At 39.9% G+C, this 20,316-nt stretch overlaps 1 protein-coding gene across 2 annotated transcripts in view; it reads left to right on the top strand.

The window, feature by feature from the left end:
• Nucleotides 1-20,316, top strand: part of srbd1 (S1 RNA binding domain 1) — a 427,205-nt gene that overhangs the window by 63,962 nt on the left and 342,927 nt on the right. For both annotated transcript variants that reach the window (XM_051919628.1, XM_028820290.2), the window contains exons 6-9: nt 5,985-6,102; nt 14,787-14,925; nt 17,126-17,222; nt 18,449-18,602. In XM_051919628.1, coding sequence (XP_051775588.1) covers nt 5,985-6,102; nt 14,787-14,925; nt 17,126-17,222; nt 18,449-18,602 — 508 coding nt within the window. The remainder of the gene's footprint in view (nt 1-5,984; nt 6,103-14,786; nt 14,926-17,125; nt 17,223-18,448; nt 18,603-20,316) is intronic.

Raw genomic sequence — 20,316 nt, 5'->3', positions numbered from 1 at the left:
CGACTGACTGATTGCCAGTTAGCTGTGTCATGCAGGCAGTTAACATCTTGTCCTCTCTGTTAACAACGTGCTGCTGCACATTCCTTTTGATTTACAGAGAGAGAGCACAGGGAAAAAGTACATCCTCATGTAAACTTAATAAAAAAAATAATTACAGTCATTAAGCTGCATTAGTTCAGATAATCTTTTTATTCACTGTGAACGTATGGAAAGGTCCAGAAATCCCTATATGTAAAGTAATGATGATGAAAGGTGTACATTAGTAGAATCTAAAGCAGAATTGTCTCACTTTAACTCTTAGTTGGATCTAGTGTGTCTTTGTGTATTTGTATGGCGTTTGTGTTAAGCCTGCGATGGACTGGGGCCCACTCCAGGGATTGTTCCTATATCCGATGCCTGCTGGGATAGGCTCTAGCTTCCCTGTGACTCTGTTCAGGATAAATGTATTTTAAAATGGATGATTGGATCTACCATTGGGGCGACCTTGGTAGACTGTATCTGTGGCCCAGGTTGCCAAGGGACTGTGACATATGCGAGCGGGGGGAAAAAAAAATAATCCCAGAATTTTTCTGTTTCTACTTCACACTCTTCCATGCAACAAATGTAAACGATTTCTTGCACATTATATTGACACCTGCCTCAATGTAATATATGAGGGTCTGCACTCTCAAATTTCCAAGGGTGACCACTCTGTGTTCGTTTTATTTGTGTATGTATTGTTCATTGAGTGTAAATATATGCGTGTGACACCCTGGGGCTTTAGGGGGTCTTAATCTGGTCCTGCTGTAACTCATTTTCCAATAATACAGAAGAACTGATACTTGTCATTTATTATGCAATCAATGTTTCGTAATAACCAAATTAATTAAGCAGTCACCAGAGTGTGTAAAATACCTTGTCAGAGGCTGGACAGTATTTGTAAAGAATGTGTCACTGCAGCTCAAGCTTCACAGCAGAGCACAAACTCATTTTAACACAATCCCTTCATTTCAGGGGTTCAAAAGTAATTGGACAAATTAAATAACTGGAAATAAAATGTTCATTTCTAATACTTGGTTGAAAACCCTTTGCTGGCAATGACAGCCTGAAGTCTTGAACTCATGGACATCACCAGATGCTGGGTTTCCTCCTTTTTAATGCTCTGCCAGGCCTTTACTGCAGCGGCTTTCAGTTGCTGTTTGTTTGTGGGCCTTTCTGTCTGAAGTTTAGTCTTCAACAAGTGAAATGCCTGCTCAATTGGGTTAAGATCAGGTGACTGACTTGGCCATTCAAGAATTTTCCACTTCTTTGCTTTAATAAACTCCTGGGTTGCTTTGGCTGTATGTTTTGGGTCATTGTCCATCTGTATCATGAAACGCCGCCCAATCGATTTGACTGCATTTAGCTGGATTTGAGCAGACAGTATGTCTCTGAACACCTCAGAATTCATTTGGCTGCTTCTGTCCTGTGTCACATCATCAATAAACACTAGTGTCCCAGTGCCACTGGCAGCCATGCACGCCCAAGCCATCACACTGCCTCCACCGTGTTTTACAGATAATGTGGTATGCTTTGGATAATGAGCTGTTCCACGCCTTCTCCATACTTTTTTCTTGCCATCATTCTGGTAGAGGTTGATCTTGGTTTCATCTGTCCAAAGAATGTTTTTCCAGAACTGTGCTGGCTTTTTTAGATGTTCTTTAGCAAAGTACAATCTAGCCTTTCTATTCTTGAGGCTTATGAGTGGCTTGCACCTTGCAGTGCACTCTCTGTATTTACTTTCATGCAGTCTTCTCTTTATGGTAGACTTGGATATCGATACGCCCGCCTACCCCCTGGAGAGTGTTGTTCACTTGGTTGGCTGTTACGAAGGGGTTTCTCTTCACCATGGAAATGATTCTGCGATCATCCACCACTGTTGTCTTCCATGGACGTCCAGGTCTTTTTGCGTTGCTGAGTTCACCAGTGCTTGCTTTCATTCTCAGGATGTACCAAACTGTAGATTTTGCCACTCGTAATATTGTAGCAATTTCTCGGATGGGTTTTATCTGTTTTCGCAGCTTAAGGATGGCTTCTTTCACCTGCATGGAGAGCTCCTTTGACCGCATGTTGTCTGTTCACAGCAAAATCTTCCACATGCAAGCACCACACCTGAAATCAACTCCAGGCCTTTTATCTGCTTAAGTGATAATGACATAACAACGGACTTGCCCACACCTGCCCATGAAATAGCCTTTGAGTCAATTGTCCAATTACTTTTGAGCCCCTGAAATGAAGGGATTGTGTTCAAAAAATGCTTTAGTTGCCTCACATTTTTATGCAATCGTTTTGTTCACCCCACTGAATTAAAGCTGAAAGTCTGCACTTCAACTGCATCTGAGTTGTTTCATTTAAAACTCATTGTGGTAATGTACAAAACCAAAATGAGAAAAAAGTTGTCTCTGTCCAAATATTTATGGACCTAACTGTAAGAAGTTCCTTAAGGTATTGTGGAGCATTTCCATGGATACACTGGTGAGTGAGCAAACAAGGTTTGTATTCAATACGGAGGTGAATAGGGAGCCAATGAAGTGACTGAAGGATTGGTGAAATATTTTCACATTTCCGTACCCTCATTAGGATCTTTGCAGCACTATTTTGGATTTGTTGGTGCCTTTGAATGCTCTTGCTGGGTATCCTGATAAGGAGTGTACTTTGGGAACATTTTGGTTTATCTTCTGAATTTTTAAGTTTCCACTGATTAGTTATTGTAATTTTTAAATCCATTTGCCATAATTTGTGTAGACATGGCTTTATTGCAGAGAGCTATGTGACTTGAGCATGGCATTGCTTTTAAATGGTCAACACAGTGCAGCAGAGTATGAGCTGAAAATCAAGGATGAGAGAATAAAATAAAGAGAGAAAGCCTTTAAAAGAAACAATTCACTGATGTTTTATATGGTTTTTCGCCTAGTGGTTTGGGTTGTATTTCAACCACATTTATTTATTGTAGCTGTTCAAACAAAACATTTCATTTCTGCTTCTCATTTACTTTTCTTGGAAGGTTGTTACTCCAGACAGATAGAAAATGTCAGTGCGGAGTCTGCTGAGAGATTATCACAGTATCCCACCACCTACTGAAAATTCAAACGGTTAAAAAGAAAATAAAGCTTTTCAGAGAATAGTTTAATGACTTTTTTGTTGGTTAGAGGCTAATGCTAAGTGCATTGAAATTTGGGTCAAGTTTTGCCCTGCATACCCACACCTTGCACACAAAAAATGTCCACAATGTTGGAGCTAAAAATTTTAGTCAACCAATGTTCAATAAACATATTTGCAAAGAACATAGGAGTATGCTAATACGGAGGAAAGAGAAAAAGTTCAAAGAGGACGGAGCCCACCCCTTGATCAGTGGCAACATAACCTAAATGAATAGTTCAAAGCTCTAAAAAATGTCTTTCCAATAATTTTTCATGAAGCTAAATCTGCTTGACCCATTCTTGTTTTTACACAAGATGATGTACTGTTGAAGACGCTTGGCGTTAATGTTGAGTCTGCTTGTATACTAAAGTGGGTGACGGAAGAATGAGCCATACAATTTCTAGTGCAGTCAGCATTGCTGTTGTCGAGAAAATAAAATATACAGAGTTCTGGGGAATTTATTTATTTATTTAGAGATTTTAATTCTTTATTCATTATATAAAGAATTTGTCATTTTTTCACATACCCCAACTTATTCTCCAGAAGGTTCTGGGTTCAGAGCACAGGCTCAGCTATTTGTACAGTGCCCCTGGATCAATTGCAGGTTAAGGACTTTGCTTAGCATTCCTTATGTCACTGCCAGGATTCCACCCAGCAACCTTCAAGTTACCAGCCCAGATCCTTTAGCCAGATAGCCACTACTCCGCCCTAATAAGACATCAACAGACCTGAGCAGGATTTTTTTTCTTGCTTGTCACTGTTTATATAAAAAAGGGTGAAAATTCATTTAATTTTTTTTTTATGGTGTAATTTAATTTAGGTTCTACTTGTTCTGTGCAGGGTGTAATTGATGAATGTAATGATTTAGAATTGTTTCCAGTACAGGTACCCACATTCCTGGTTGATTCCTTATATATTGTATTTAATGTTCTTTATTTCCTTGGTATCCACCCAAAGCCATATTGTGTGCTTATTCCCACCCTTTTTACTTTTTTAACTTGGTTTTCCTTTACAGTATTGTAGAAAGCAAGAATCTGTAAGTATCAACACTTAGGCACAGACCAGCACTAGTTTAGAATTATCATTTAGGCTGGTCTTGGTTATGGTGGAGGAAAAACTGAGTCTCAACCCCGCCACATATAACAAGAGAGTGTAGCCCGGCTAGTATTTGAACTGCTGAAAAGTCCATTTTGGTATAATTGAGTACGTATTTCCATCTTTTAATACTTGATTCTCTTTATCTGCATTAGTCTTCAATATCCTTTGTGTAATTTGTATATTTCAGTCTGAAGACCAGTTGATTGGTAAGTTGACTGTGTGTTGTTCTGTTGGGATAAGTCACTGATTTGGCCACATGAAAGATTTATTCATAGTTAGGAACCCTGTGTTGTGCCAAATATTGCTTGAAAGAAAATCGTACCTTTTGAAGATAAATGTGCTTGCAATTCTGATTTAATGGTTGAATAAAGAAACAATGGGTGGCACGGTGGCGCAGTGGTAGCGCTGCTGCCTCGCAGTTAGGAGACCTGGGTTCGCTTCCCAGATCCTCCCTGCGTGGAGTATTATATATTCTCCCAGTGACTGCGTGGGTTTCCTCCCACAGTCCAAAGACATGCAGGTTAGGTCCATTGGCGATCCTAAATTGTCCCTTGTGTGTGTGTGTGTGTGTGTGTGTGCGTCCTGCGGTGGGCTGGTGCCCTGCCTTGCACCCTGTGCTGGCTGGGATTGGCTCCAGCAGACCCCCCCTGACCCTGTGTTAGGATATAGTGGGTTGGGAAAATGACGTGACATAATGAAACAATAAACCATGTTCTGTGTGGTAAATTTATGGTTCACTTCACGTGTAAGGTGTGGTAAAAATATTATTTTTTGCGCTTTATATTTTAAAAATTATAATGTACATATTACAATCCTGTGGATTGATGATCATCTTGTTAATTTAATTATAAATATGTGATTTCCAGATAAGTATTTTTCTTGTGGCATGCTTTTATTTTCTTATAGAGATCAGGGTTGAAATTAGAAATTCTATGCATTTTTTTAGTGTTCATGATAGAAGACTGTTTTGGGCAAACAAACTATGATTTTTGAATAAAAGATCTGATTCTCCCCTTCATTTACTGGTGAAGAGTCCTGTCTTCAGTTCAAAAGTGCAATCCCGTGGGAAGGAGGTTACTTTTTGTGGACTAATTTCATTTTCTACAGTTATTTATTTAACAGTCGTCTTCTCAGGAGATCATCAGTTATTTAGTTAACAGTATTTAAGCAAAAAAATATGTGTTGCATGTTGTGAGCATGCAATTTAATGACTTGGCATGAGATTAAAGTACTATTAAACTACATAGGACGAGTTAACATATTAAAAAAATATATGTGGAATTTTTGGGTGGAATATTCCTTCAAGTGTATTTAGTCACAATCAGTCCTGATGTTGCTTTCATTATGCCTAAATGTTTGTCTAAGCCTAGGGAGCACATACTAACACCCACTCATACTCAGTCAATTTAGTCTCTTTATGCGAAGCATTACTATCTTTAAAAGTCACATTACATGGTTTAATGTAATTTACAGTTTAATATTTGGTATGTTATACTTCTTTTATTCACATGGTGGCAGCAAAGCCAAAGTGGAATTAGCTTTGCTATTAATTTCAATGGGATTTCTTAAAGTTTTACAAAGAGATTACTTGTTTCTGTATCAGATGTACATTCTAAAAAAATGCATGCTTGCCTGGATTTACCAAAGGATCGGAATCATTTTTAAATGATCCATTTTAGGCCACTGTGTATACACACAAATGTGATATATTTTTCTCCCCCATTAAGGACCATCGCAAAAAAAGTTCACACAGTGATCCAGACTTTGAAGAAAGAAGGAGTATTAACTACTGATTTACAAAATTCACTGCTAAACTGCAGGACCCCTGATGAGCTAGATCATGTGGTGAGTAATATTGTTTTTACTATTTTAGAGTGTGCTGAGCACAACTGTCAAATGTCCACTAAATTATATTACTGTTACCACTTTTCTTTCTCTTTCTACTTGATGTCTAGTCAAATTTTGTAATCAAGCAGGTAGGGATGCTCTGATCAGGTTTTTCAAGGCCATTACCAATCACTGATTTCATTTTACTTGATTGGCTGATTCTGTTACTGATCTGATTTTTTTTTTTCCCCCCTTTTATTCCTTTGAAACATTTTTTGCATTAAGCTTCTGCATAACCAGACACACAGAAGCCTTACGTCCTATATTAAGTGTATTTTTATAATTTAAGCTATAGACTGCTTATTTTTAACTAACAAAATTAAATTCTGCAGGCTTATTGCTCAGTGACCATAAAAATACTATGATAAAAATATTTACAACACTATTTATCCATAATATATATGGCATAAAAGAAAATCAAATGTTTCTCGTACAAGCTGTCTAATTGTTTCGTTTTCTCTGTAATGTACCTTTCTAAAACAAGGCTTATTAAAAAAGGTAGTTTTCACCATTTCTCTAACAACAAATAAATGTATATATGGCAGTAGTGTGGTGTAGTGGTTAAGGCATTGGACTGCAAACCATGAGGCTGTAGGTTCAGATCCCACTACAGTGGAACCTTGGATTGCGAGCATAATTCGTTCCAGAAACGTGCTTGTAATCCAAAGCACTCGTACAGTATATCAAAGTGAATTTCCCCATAAAAAATAATGGAAACTCAGATGATTCGTTCCACAATCCAAAACTATTCATATAAAAATGATTAATACAAAATATAAAATAAAAATACATAAAACAAATTAACCTGCACTTTACCTTTGAAAAGAATTTTGGCTGGTGTGAGGGAGACGAGAGAAGAGGGTTATTGTGTAGGACGACTTTCACTCTAACTAACAGAGTCACGGCTATCTGTTGGCTCATTGGAATCTTTTTCTTTTTTTGCGACTTTAACAAGGAGCCTCTCCAATGACAGTTGCTTTTGCCTGAAGAGTCGCTACACTTGGACACAAAATTACAAAAAAATGCTTTACGCACTGTAAGGTTTCTAAACTCTTTTGGGATTCCACCCAACGGGACAAGATGCAGAAGAGCATCCCGAAGCAACCGCAGGCTCCCAGCGCTGTAACAGTTCGCCATAAAAGCGAATCCGAAAAGATCACGGTCATGCTATAAGCGCCTGCCATTGATGGGTGATACAAGGAACGTTATAAATGCGCAGGGCACAGTATTACTTGGCCACTAACCTGGCCATGGCCCTGCCTGACTGCTATGTCTGTGTATAGGAGAGCGGCAGATCCCACTGCAATAAATAATCGTGCTGTTCCTGTTCCAAGCTGAATAAAGCTGGTGTTGCTAAAGTACTGAGACTCAGCTTCATGTTTTGGGATGCAAGACAGCGACTCACACGTCACAGCACACACACGTGGTCACAATGCTATAGTAAACAGTATACGCTCGTACGGATGTTGGCTCTATGAGTGAAGCACGCCGACTAAGACCAAGAATGGGAGACGATTACCCACAATCCCGCAGTGAGAGAGAGAGATGGAGAAGAACCATCAGCTCAGTTGTGATCACGTGATGCTCAGCAGACAAAGTATAAACGTACTACTTGTATTGCAAAACCTCGCTTGATTATCAAGTTAAAATTTATAAAAAAATTTTAGCTTGTCTTGCAAAACACTCACAGACCAAATTACTCGCAATCCAAGGTTTTACTGTACTTGCACTGTGTGACCCTGAGCAAGTCACTTGACCTGCCTGTGCTACAGTTGGAAAATGAAAAGAAATGTAACCAATTGCATCGTAAATGTTAAGTTGCATTGGATACAGGTGTCAGCCAAATAAATAAAGGTAAATTTACTGTGATGGATTGCTGGCTTCTTATTCCGGCCCTCACCCCCAGGCCGCCAGGAGGAGCTCTCCCGACAGCATGGATGGGCCCCGAATTTCAGCAGGGCCTCATGGACTATGTAGTTTTTATACACAGCCCTGCTGGATACCTTGGGGACCACTAGGAGTCGCTGTCGGGATGCCCGTGGACTCATGTGTGCCCTATAACCTGGAAGTACGTCCTGGTCACGTGAGCAGGAGAGATGATGTGCTTCCAGGTTGAAGATAAGGACTGTTTACCCTGACCCGGAAGGAATAAGGAACTGTGGACTGTTGGGCAGGAACACCTCCGGGTCAGGGTGTATAAAAGGACTCTGGGAAAGCCCAGACACTGAGCTGAGCTGGGAGGTAGGGTGGCTAAGTGTCTGGGAGAAGGAGGAGAGAGTATTGTGTATTTGTGATAGTTATATGAGTAGTGTGGAGTGGAGGGTGCTTGGTGCACTGTACTACAACAAAATAAGAGTCTTGTACTTTCACCTGGTGTTTGGAGTGGTACCTGAGGGTTCAAGAGGTGGACACACACCTCTACTGCTACAACACACACACAATAGGTATTGACAGTTTAACACTGCTTAAATGTAAATATACCTGCACTTGTAATCTCACCTTTCAAGTGAAAGGTTCTGTGGGTATTGATCGAGCTGGCAGAATGTCTGCTGAAGTCTTTGCAGGACGGATTTGTTCCGATGTCCTGAAAAGGAAATGGACTACAATGTGAATGAGTTTTAATTTGGATTATTTGTTGCACTCCTGAAGACAATGTTTTCTACTAGCATTATTTTATTGGACATTTGTTTATATTATTGAATGAGATGTGACACTTTAATTATTTTGTTCTTTTGATAAATACTGTTCATTTTATGTACTTTAAAGTCTTATCTACCTTCTCAGTTGCTAATGGTCCATCTCAGTCATGACCTACAAGATGCTTGAACAGGGCATTAGTTGATGGCACTGGGGCATCATAATGCCTTTTCTTATAGAGTTCCTTTGTGTTAATAGGCCAATCCAACTTATCGTTGATGTGGACCTCCTCCACATCCACTCCCTTAATAGTAACCGGGCATAGAGACTCTTTGGTGCAGTGAAAGTCGATAACCAGTTCCTTGGTTTTGCTAATGTTGAGTTAATGATGATTCTCTTTGCATCAAGATGCAAAGTTCTCCACCTGACTCCCTTATTCTAGCTCCTCACGCTTGTAAATATGCCCTATTAGTACAGAATCATTTGAGAATTTCTAAAAGTTACATGACCTGGTGTTAAATTTATTGTACAGGGTGAACAGATAATGTTACGGAATGGTTTGGTGTGGTACAGTAGTGGAACAGAAACAGTTTGTGAGCCTTTCAAATGGTGGTCTGCTAGTCAGATAGTCCATTATCCAGGACACTGTTAACTCCTCCACCTACATATCCCTGAAGTTATCCCTTAATAGGGATGGCTTAATGGTTCTGAAGGCCTGGAGGAATAAAATAAATAAATAATAATCCTCACAATGCTGCCAGCTTTGTCCAGATGGGAATAAACCCATTGGATAATTGCATCTTCTATCGTGTCTTTATCTGACAGACGAAGTACAGTTTGTCCAAGTGGTTTTTCACAAGAGGACTTTTATAGCCCAGGTCCAGACTCTCGATGGTCTTTTTAATGATGGATGTTGTGGATGTGTGTGTTGTGTGGGATTGTTTTTAGTGCTTTTATTGTTTTAGTGCAGTGTTAGGGCCAAGCTGCGGACCTGGGCCACCAGTTGCACTGGGTTGGTAGTGGCGTGGAGCCTTTCTGTGCAACTGGGGCTTAAGGGGGGAGGAGTGTGATATAGCGGATCCGCGACTCAGAGTAACAGGCCAGTTTTTAAATCACCGCACTTAGAGGGGGCATGGTAGTGTGGCTGGAGCGGTTCTCAGACGCGACACGATGTAGTGTGGGCGTTTCCTCGCTTAAGTGCACAGGTGAGGAATCGTCCATATCCGTAATTAATGCCGGAATAATATGCTAATCGCTGCACCTGTACCATGTCCCCATTATGTATAATAGGAGCGCGAGTGCGGAGGAAAAAAGAATAGAAAGACGCATTAAGCGGAGGTTAATGGGCAGAAAGAAGACAGGAGTTGGAGTAAGCAGGCACTTATCAGGGAGAAGCAGGTGGATGGGGGATGGTGTCTCTGGAGGAGGCACAAGGATCACTCCTGCTGAGCAGCCTGGAGCAGGAGTGATCGCTGCACTCTGGGATGTCTTCTTGCTGGGTGGAGCCTGGATAGGCAGCGGTGGGAGCAGGAGCAGGGTCCGGCAGCTCTCTGCAGAATGCCATGGATCAGACGGTGGGGACACTGGCCAGATATAATGGATGTCTGCGCCTATTGGCATACATCTCTCTGTGCTGTAAAGCCTATGAAAGAGAAGCCCAGTTTGAAGAGGGAAGCACCTGGCAATGAAAGATTTTTTTTAATGCTCCTGGTGGTATTTTAACCTCGGTTTTATTGGATTATTTTAACTTCCATATTTTCACTGTTTTTTAATGAATAATTTTTTTTACTGACGTTTTGATTGCACTGCACTCTTTATTTGAACACTTTTTGGTTTTGACTGTTTTAAAATACAATGCACTTTGCACCTTTCCCCTTGCTTTGTTTGGTGTCCTCATTGTCCAGCTCATCCAGTTACATTACCGACGGTGTTGGGTTCAAGGGCTCTTCAAAGGGAAGTGGGAGCAGGGAGCAAGAACCCGCATCATCACAGATGTAATAATCAATGGTCTGTAGATGAACAGGTTCCTATAATGATAAAGGATGTGTTCCACAGCAGTGGTAGAAACCAGGTAGCAGAGGATACCACAAAGTTGGTCAGTACAAGTACTCGAGGATTAACTCCATCTTGTTACACATCTTTTCTTGTTTGTAGCCTCTTTAGCTGTCTCTTACTTGGACATCAGTTATGGATAGCTCATACTGTTGGTTTGAGGTGGATTCATCACCTGGCCATACCAGTTAAAGTGTTGAAAGAAAAATCTGTACATGGAGTTGCTGATACAGAAGGGATGGTATGGAGGAACTGGCCATTTCAACAACATGGCAGTGGGAAGGAAATCTATTGAAAAATTGATTCTGGGCATCAGCATTGTTAATTTTTACTTCCAGAACCTTACCCCTGCATTGCTTCAGTCCAATAATAATACCCAGTCCATTCCAAACATGTTTTATGAGCGAATTTGTTTTCTATTTTAGCTCTGTGAGCTTTCTTCTCTTCACTCTGCTTTTTCTTCAACACTCTCTATGTCCTTCAGAGTCTCTTCTTCATCAGATTTATTTCTTATTCAGGTACATTTTTACAAATATACAGGGCTACTTGTTGGAAAGCTGCTGTTTTTGTGGGTACAATAGTTTATATACAGTAGTCTGTGACTTGCCCATCATTTTTCAGGGTGTCCTCTGAAAGCTGTCATTCGGAGCCATTTCAGCCTACACGAACTAAATCCTCATTATACTGGTGGCAACAGGCTGCCATCTAATAGTAATTTTTTGGTACTGCTTAGAAATTAAGCTCCCAACTCACTTTAGATTGTTTCCCTATAGTTAAGAATACAGTGCCGTGCCAAAGTATTCAGTCTCCTTGACAGTCATCATCATTTTCTGCATTGCAAAAGATTTGTACACATATTTATCTATTCAGAATTTTTAAGGTGAACTCTATGCTTTAACAGTACATTTCCTAAGTCGAAATAAACCTTTTTCTATAGATATTTCACTGAAGAGCTGGCGCCCTGCCGGGGTTTGTTTCCTGCCTTGCGCCCTGTGTTGGCTGAGATTGGCTCCAGCAGACCCCCGTGACCCTGTAGTTAGGATATAGTGGGTTAGATAAGGGATGGATGGATTTCACTGAAGAAGAAAATTTCGAAATTTACTTTATTTGCTTAAGTATTCAAGCCTTACACATTAATACTTTTCCTGCAATAGCAGCCTTAACTCTTTTGGGGTAAGTATGTCCCAGTTTTGCACATTTGTTCAGGAATGATTCTTCCCCATTGTTCATGGTGGAATTCATAGAGATTCTCTCGGTTGATGGGATGGCACCGCTGGACTCCAGTTTTAAACTAGCGCCACAAATACTCAATAGGGTTAAGATCAGGAGCGTTGACTTGGCCATTTCAAAGCATTCACCCTTATGTTTTTCAGCCATTCCAGTGTCACTTTGGCCTTTTACTTAGGCTTATTGCCATGGTGATTCTTCTACTGAGCTGTAGGTTCATAGAAGACTGGAACAAGTTCTCCTACATTATAGTGTGGTATTTGTGTCCATCCATTGTTCCTTCAACTCTGACAAGATTCCCAGTCTCAGCACATAAAAAACACCCCCATAGCACGATGCTGCTACCACCATATTTCACCACAGGTACAGTGGAACCTCGGTTCACGAACGTTTTGGTACACGTACAAATTGGTTTACAACCAAAAAGTTCGCCAAACTTTTGCCTCGGTTCACGACCACACACTCGGTATATGAACAAGTCAGTTTCCCTTTCGGTTTGTGCGCGCTGATGATTTCCGCATGTGTTGCATTGTTCTCAGTCAGACGTGCGTGCTTTACCTGTGAACTCTTTGTGCTCTACAGTATTTTGTGTGCTTTTACAGTTAACCATGGCTTCTAAGCAAGTGAAGAGTGGTGAGAAGAAAGTTTTGCAGAAAATTGAAATCGAAGTAAAGAACGAAATTATTGAAAAGTATGAGCGTGGCGTTCGTGTTACTGATCTTGCCGCTGAGAACAAGAAGTCAAAATCTATGATTTCGACTATTCTAAAGCAGAAAGAATCTATTAAAGCAGCTGATGTTGCAAAAGGAGTTACAGCATTAACCAGGCAGAGGCCTCAAGTGCTGGAAGAGGTGGAAAAACTGTTGCGTGTGTTGCTGAACGAGAAGCAACTTGCAGGGGATAGCGTAAGCGAGGCGATGTTATGCGAGAAAGCCAGGAAGATTCATGGCAATTTGCTGTAAAACTATCCTTCTACGAGTGGCAAAAGTGAGGAATTTAAAGCCAGTAGAGGATGGTTTGAAAAGTTTCGCAAGAGAAGTGGCATTCATAGTGTGGTAAGGCATGGAGAGGCTGCTAGTTCCGATGCTGAAGCTGTGAAAGAATTCGTGAAAAATTTCACAAAATTAGTGGAGGACGAAGGTTACATCCCGCAACAAGTGTTCAAACTGCGACGAGACCGGATTGTTCTCCACCCGGTTCCTCCTCACTTCATGCCAGAACTCGACTCATGCAAGGTTAGTTTTCTTGGTGGTGTATGGTTAGTTTTTGTATTACGGATTTTTCAAATGTTCATTTTTCGGTTCGTAGCGTGAATTGTTGCAATGTTACTTTTCTCTTTTTTCAAATGTTCATTTTTTTCCCTATGGTTAAAACTCATTTAAAAAAAAAAAAAAAAAAAAAAAGTGTTTACAGCGATCGGGTCATAAGGCTACAGTATAGCATGAACTCTTGCAATGTTAGTTTTCTCTGTTGTTCAAGGTTTTCTCAGTGTTATTCAATGTTTTTACATTTAGTTTACTATTATGCTGTGTATTATATGGTTTAGTTAACTATATTTGTGCTTAAAAACTTAAAGAAATATATATATTTACATACAGTTCATATGGTCTGGAACGGATTCATTGTATTTACATACAATCCTATGGGGGAAATTACTTCGGTTCACGACCAAATTGGTTTACGACCAGAGTTTTGGAACGAATTACAGCCGTGATCCGAGGTTCCACTGTATGTTGTTTCTTCAGGCATAGGCAGTGTTAGTTTTATGTCATGCATACATATTTGAAGTCTGGCCAAAGTTTCTATTTTGGGCTCACCTGACCATAAAAACCTCCCACATCTTAACTGCCATACATGCTTTTATGTGGACCTTCATAAGAAATGGCTTCTTTCTTGCTACCCTCCCGTAGAGACCTGTTTTATGAGGAGCTCTTGAAATTGTGGCCCTAGGCATCTTCACTCCAGTTTCAGCCAAAGAGCACTGGAGATTTCTTCGAGTGACATTTGGCTTTTTAGTAGCCTCTCACCAGTTGACATCTCGCTCTGATGTTTAGTTTTGAGGGATGGTCTGTTGTAAGAGTTTGTGTCATGATGAACTTTCCACTTTCTGATGATGGATCCAACAGTGCTTAACAGGACATTCACACTCTTTGATAATTTTTGTAGCCATTTCCTGCCTTGTGCATTTCAATACCTGTGTTTCACACATCAGCAGAATGTTCCTTTGTCTTCATTTTTGGAGTGATCGTCCCTCCCTTACAAAGGGTGCATTTTATATATAACAAACAAGTAACCTTAAAGGTATGGAGATAAATATTCCAAAATGTCTTTCTCCTCCTTTTCAATCCTATCTTTGCACTAATAATTTTTTGACATTGAAGTGCTGTTTCCTTCTTCCCTAGGTGATAATGTGGTTTAAAATGTGGCCTTATTATTTAACTGTCTTAGAAGCCCTAAGCAACCAGAAAAGCATTTACAACTGAATTTACTGGAGTTTCCAGTAAGTTTGTATATATTTCGTCCAGGTCTTTTATACGGTTATTTATTTATTTTTAAAAAGAATGTTATATACAGTTTTTATAATGTGAATACATAAAAATAAACAGATTAAAGTAAACATGACTGTAATTTGCACATCATGGTAACTTTTACATATGATTGCTTATGGAAAAAATACATAGCCATTCAGACATCCTCCTTTGTCTCAATTTTATGTTTTTGGTTAGTATGCACCCTACAAGAAAGGGAGCAAGCAGACAAAGGCCAGGCGGGCAAGAGAACTTGGCCTCGAACCAGCTGCCTTGGCTTTACTTGAAAATCCACAGGATCTCAACTTGCATTCCTATATAAAGCCTGATACTCCAGGTAAGTGTGCCTTAACGTTGTTTTGGTACTAGCTGCCTTTCTAACCTTTGGCTGTACAGTGTAAGCTCTTCCAAGTTATTCTTCATAATGTAAAATCTTATGTAAGGTGTTTTCCTGTTGGTAAATTGAAAGTTTTGTTACCGTACTAAGTATTCATTTAAAATAATGTTAATGTGTGCGTTATTTTAATTCTAGCTTTGTCCTTCCAACTAGCAAGGCACATGCAGTCATATAAACACATCATTACATTTCCCAGCATCCTTCCTTGGACTTGATTCATTAATTCTGTTATTTATGAAACAGATTTGCAGTATGTGTCTGTGTAAGTATGTGTATAGGGCTTATCATCCATATTACTAACCGAAGGTTGTAAACCGGATGGACGCAGGGCGCATCGAAGTGCACGCGCACTGCCGCCTACAACGCGCTTCTGAAACACCACAGGCAAAGGAGTCACAGCTCAAAAACGAAACAGCTCAACTAATGGAAATACAAAACCGAGCCCATAGCTAACGACACAGCCACAGAGAAAACAAAAACGAGAGGATTCAGCACATATTTGAATCACATTACAGTATTACAGTACAGAATCCCCAGACGTCCAGACTACACAGCATATTTGAATCACACATCGAAGCGCACGCACACTGCAACGAGCCCGCACGGATAAACACAATTAACGCAGGCGCCTACGGATGGACGCAGGGCGCATCGAAGCGCACGCGCACTGCCACCTACAACGCGCTTCTGAAACACCACAGGCAAAGGAGTCACGGCTCAAAAACGAAACAGCTCAACTAACGGAAATACAAACTGAGCCCATAGCTAACGACACAGCCACAGAGAAAACAAAAACGAGAGGATTCAGCGCACTTTTGAATCACATTACTGTATTACAGTACGGAATCCCCAGACGTCCAGACTACACAGCATATTTGAATCACACATCGAAGTGCACGTGCACTGCCGCGAGCCCGCACGGATAAACACAATTAACGCAGGCGCCTACAACATGCTTCTGCAAGTGCCTACAACGCGCTTCTGAAACACCACAGGCAAAGGAGTCACGGCTCAAAAACGAAACAGCTCAACTAACGGAAATACAAACCGAGCCCATAGCTAACGACACAGCCACAGAGAAAACAAAAACGAGAGGATTCAGCGCACATTTGAATCACATTACAGTACGGAATCCCCAGACGTCCAGACTACACAGCATATTTGAATCACATTACAGTATTACAGTACGGAATCCCCAAAGGTCCAGACTACACAGCATATTTGAATCACATTACAGTATTACAGTAATACATTATTAACAGTCCAGCCACAGAAAACAGAGAAACGACACCAGTTGTAAAAAAACAATAAACGAATGCTCCGTATTAAACGTAAGTGCGATTATAATTCCTAACAGTAAACGATGTATAGCTAACGGAGTCACGGCTCCAAAAAGAAACAGCTCAACTAACGGAAATACAAAAACGAGCCCGCATGGATAAACACAATGAACGCAGGCGCCTACAACGCGCTTCTGAAACAGCAGAAGCAAAGGAGTCACGGCTCCAAAACGACCTGTGAACTAAACCTGAGGTAAAGCGTGCACGCCAGGTTGTACATGCGCCCGAACGCGACCGCCCACACCGGATCCGCCGCAATGGTCACTTCAGCACGCGAATCTGCCGCCGTCAGCAAACGACTTCTCGCTGACGACACAGCCATAGAAAAACAAAAAAGAGACTGCATGGATAAAAACAATAAACGAAGGCACCTACAACGCCATTTTATTTGGTTTTCATAAGTGTTGCAAAGCATCCATTACAATGAATGTTGGAATAGTCTTTTTGGTATGATAATTTCAAAACCTACGTTTAGGGGACAGTGATGTTCTGTATTTTCGCTCAATTTTATTTTACAAAGGATGACTTTAAAAACGTTCTAAGCAAAAAAGTCCTCCAGCATATACATACAGTAGGAAACTGTGTAGCAGTGTGCTACTGGTTATCTTTAAAAGTGTCTGTTGTACTGATATTTATTACATTTCAAAGTTAATTGCACATCTTGCTGTTCTGAGTATCCGTAAAAGGATGTACATGTAAATAAGGCGTACTTTTAAATTGGGATACATTGGTCTTAATGAAGAAAACCACATTTCTACACACCATTTTACATCCCTGTTAATTTTTATTGCTTTTGTTAGGCTGTGCAGCTCTAGCTGAAGTTGAAGCTGGGGTTCAGCAGATTTTGGCAGACATAATTGCAAAGGACAAAGACACAATCAACTACATTAAAGGACTGTATGTATTATTTTTCATTTTATATTTTTATAATTCTCAATCTGATAATCAATATTTATATATATTTTTCTTTTAGAAACAATGCAATATTTTCAAATGTAAATGGTATTTTTGCAGAATGCTTTACATTGGGAGTTAAGTTGAAAGGCTCTGTATTACTGGTCTCTTGTGCCCTCTGGTGGTTGATGTAAGCTATGCAGATGCTACTTTTCATCTGAAGAGTGACTAGTAGTGGTGTTTACATTGCCACATTTACAGTGAAATTCTTACTTGTATGCTTTAATTAGTGCAGTTTGTCTACTTTGTATGTTTTCTTCAGTGGCATGATAAACAAGAATGTATTAAAATGCCAAACTTCGTTTTACGTAACAGAAAATACAAATCTGCATACCCAAGGTATTCCTTTTAATCTTTTAGCACCTTCATGGTAAAAACCATTATGAGTTACTTTATATTTTGAATGTAATATTTTACAAAGATTCATTTTCTTAATGTTACTACAAAGCCTAAGCAAATCAAGTGTGTTGCATAGAGCTACACAGGGATTAGACTCTGAAGAGGTAGATTTAAAGGAATCTTTTACCCAGAAGTGATATTTCTTTAGAAGTTACTTATCCCATTTACTTTGTAGTGATGGTTGAGGAAAAACTTTTAACTTGCAGAACGGAGAGAAAAAAGCATTCTGTTCCATCAGTGTGTTCCAAACAATAGTGATTGACCAGTGCTCTATAATGGCAAACAATATGAAATATGTACATGAGGAAAGAAAGATTAAAAAATTCTTATATTACTCATGTTGCATAATCCACATGTCAGTTATCCAGTTGTGTGCTCAAAACATGCATAACACATTTTTTTGCTAAAATATTGTTAAAAATGCACTTTTGGAAAAACCAGTGCAAATCATAAACGGGGAAACTGAAGGCTTATGGGATTGCATTTTTTGAATTGAAGACGACACTCTGGACCAACAAATGTGGGGATGATGTGGGAAAATAGAAACACAGATAAAAAATGAAGCTAAGAGCAGAGCCTAGTCTAAATCGTGACACTGAGAAACCATGCAATTGAAACATAATCATTTAGTTCTACATTTATGTATTTGTATGATATCTTTCCTGGTCAATATTAGTCTAGTGTACTATACTTTGTATTTTCTTAAATATTAAAACGTTTGGGCGGGGGGTTTTCAACACGTTAATGTTCTTTTGTTTTATTTTGATCAGGTGTGAAATGAACTATATTACCATCCATTCCGTGTTGTCAAAAGCAGCATTGAAAGAACAAAAAGATGAAAATACAACCAAACAGAGAGACCTAGATAAATTCCAACTGTATGCTGACTTCAAAGCCAGTATTAAAACTGTACAACACCACCAGGTAAAGTAGAGTTTATTAAAGAGTTAAATTAATCAAGCCAAAGGGGCATGGCTGCAAGATGTGGGGAACTGGCTCCCAATCCAAATATCACTAATCACTCTTGGTTGATGTAATCATTGTTTAAATAACAATTATTTAATAGTTCTTTCTTGTAATGGGAAGAATTTCTCCTTGGGATTAATAAAGTGTCTGTCTGTCTAACATATAGTGCCTTTCCTATCTATCTATCTATCTATCTATCTATCTATCTATCTATCTATCTATCTATCTATCTATCTATCTATCTATCTATCTATCTATCTATCTATATCTAATCAATCAATCGCCTAATAGCCCAGTTCTGTTTCATATTCTGGTTCCTTTTTATTTTGTATTCTAATGGAAATGTGTTGTGATATTACGTTATGCAACTTTGAAAATGCAGAAAGAAAAAATAAAGCAACGGAAAGACTGATTTATATACTGTGAAAGGATTGGAGTCAAACGAAAACAAAGATTTGGGGATTTGGCCCGTACATTGTTGAAGAGCAGTCAATTATGGCTATAACCGGTATTTTCTGCAAAATAACAGAAGACAAATGAATATGACAATCAGGTTGGTTTTATGCAAAAACGACAGGAAATAAAATGATGTCATTGGTTTGAGAAGGAAGTGAGGTCATCAGGACGGGATGGAAGTGAGGTCATCTGAGAAGGAAGGGAAGTGACGAGTTTTGGCTTAGACTTCTGTGGGTCTGAAAGAGCAAAGAGAAAAGGCATTAATGCTCATTACCAATCCTTTTCCTGATGTCTTTTACACCCCGTGTTGGACCCTTTGACTGTCCTCTAAGCACGCATGTATGACATGGCCCCCCTCATGGGTCTGGGTCTCCCGAACAGCGAGGTCGTAGACACAAGTAAGGGTATCACTGTTGGCTTGGAGAGAACCCCGATGATAAATGACCTTGAATCTATAAGCTTGTAGGTCTGAAACTCACCACGTGACCTGTGGGTTCGACTCCTTATGTATGGCCATCCACTGTAGAGCGGTGTGGTCAGTGACCAAGGTGAACTTACGGCCCAGAAGGTAGTGCCGTAGCTGTGTCATGGCCCATTTAATGACCAGGGATTCTTGTTCCATCACTGCATACCTGATCTCCCGATCTAGCAATTTCTGGCTGAGGAATATCACGGGGTGTTCAGCACCGTCGACACTTTGGCAGAGCATGGCACCAACTTTCACCCATTACAGTTTAACCCTGATGGTGGATAGTACGTCGTTCAGGTCCTGTTCTACAGTCATCTTCCTCGAGCTTGGATTATGCTGACTATGCCAGTTGTGAAAGGACTGGAGTCAAACAAAAACAAAGAATTGGGAATTTTCCCTGTATATTGTTGAAGAGTAATCAATTATGACTGCAAAATAACAAAAGACAAGTGAGTATGACAGTCAGGTTGGTGTTATACAAAAACGGCAGGAAATGAAATGATGTCATTGGTATGAGAAGGAAATGAGGTCATCAGGATGGGATGGAAGTAAGGTCATCTGAGCAGGAAGGGAAGTGACGAGTTTTGGCTTAGTCTTCCGTGGGTCTGAAAGAGGAAAGAGAAAAGGCATTAATGCTCGTTGCCATCCCTTTTCCTGATGTCTTTTACGCCCTGTGTTGGACCCTTTGGCTGTCCCCTAAGCACATGTGTATCACAAGTTTGATTATTCTCCGTAACATTGAAGATT

Source organism: Erpetoichthys calabaricus, chromosome 15, assembly GCF_900747795.2.
Source record: "Erpetoichthys calabaricus chromosome 15, fErpCal1.3, whole genome shotgun sequence".
NCBI classification, from domain to species: domain Eukaryota; kingdom Metazoa; phylum Chordata; class Cladistia; order Polypteriformes; family Polypteridae; genus Erpetoichthys; species Erpetoichthys calabaricus.
Note: the sequence above shows the minus strand (reverse complement) of the source record. Positions and strands in the feature narration are given on the sequence as shown.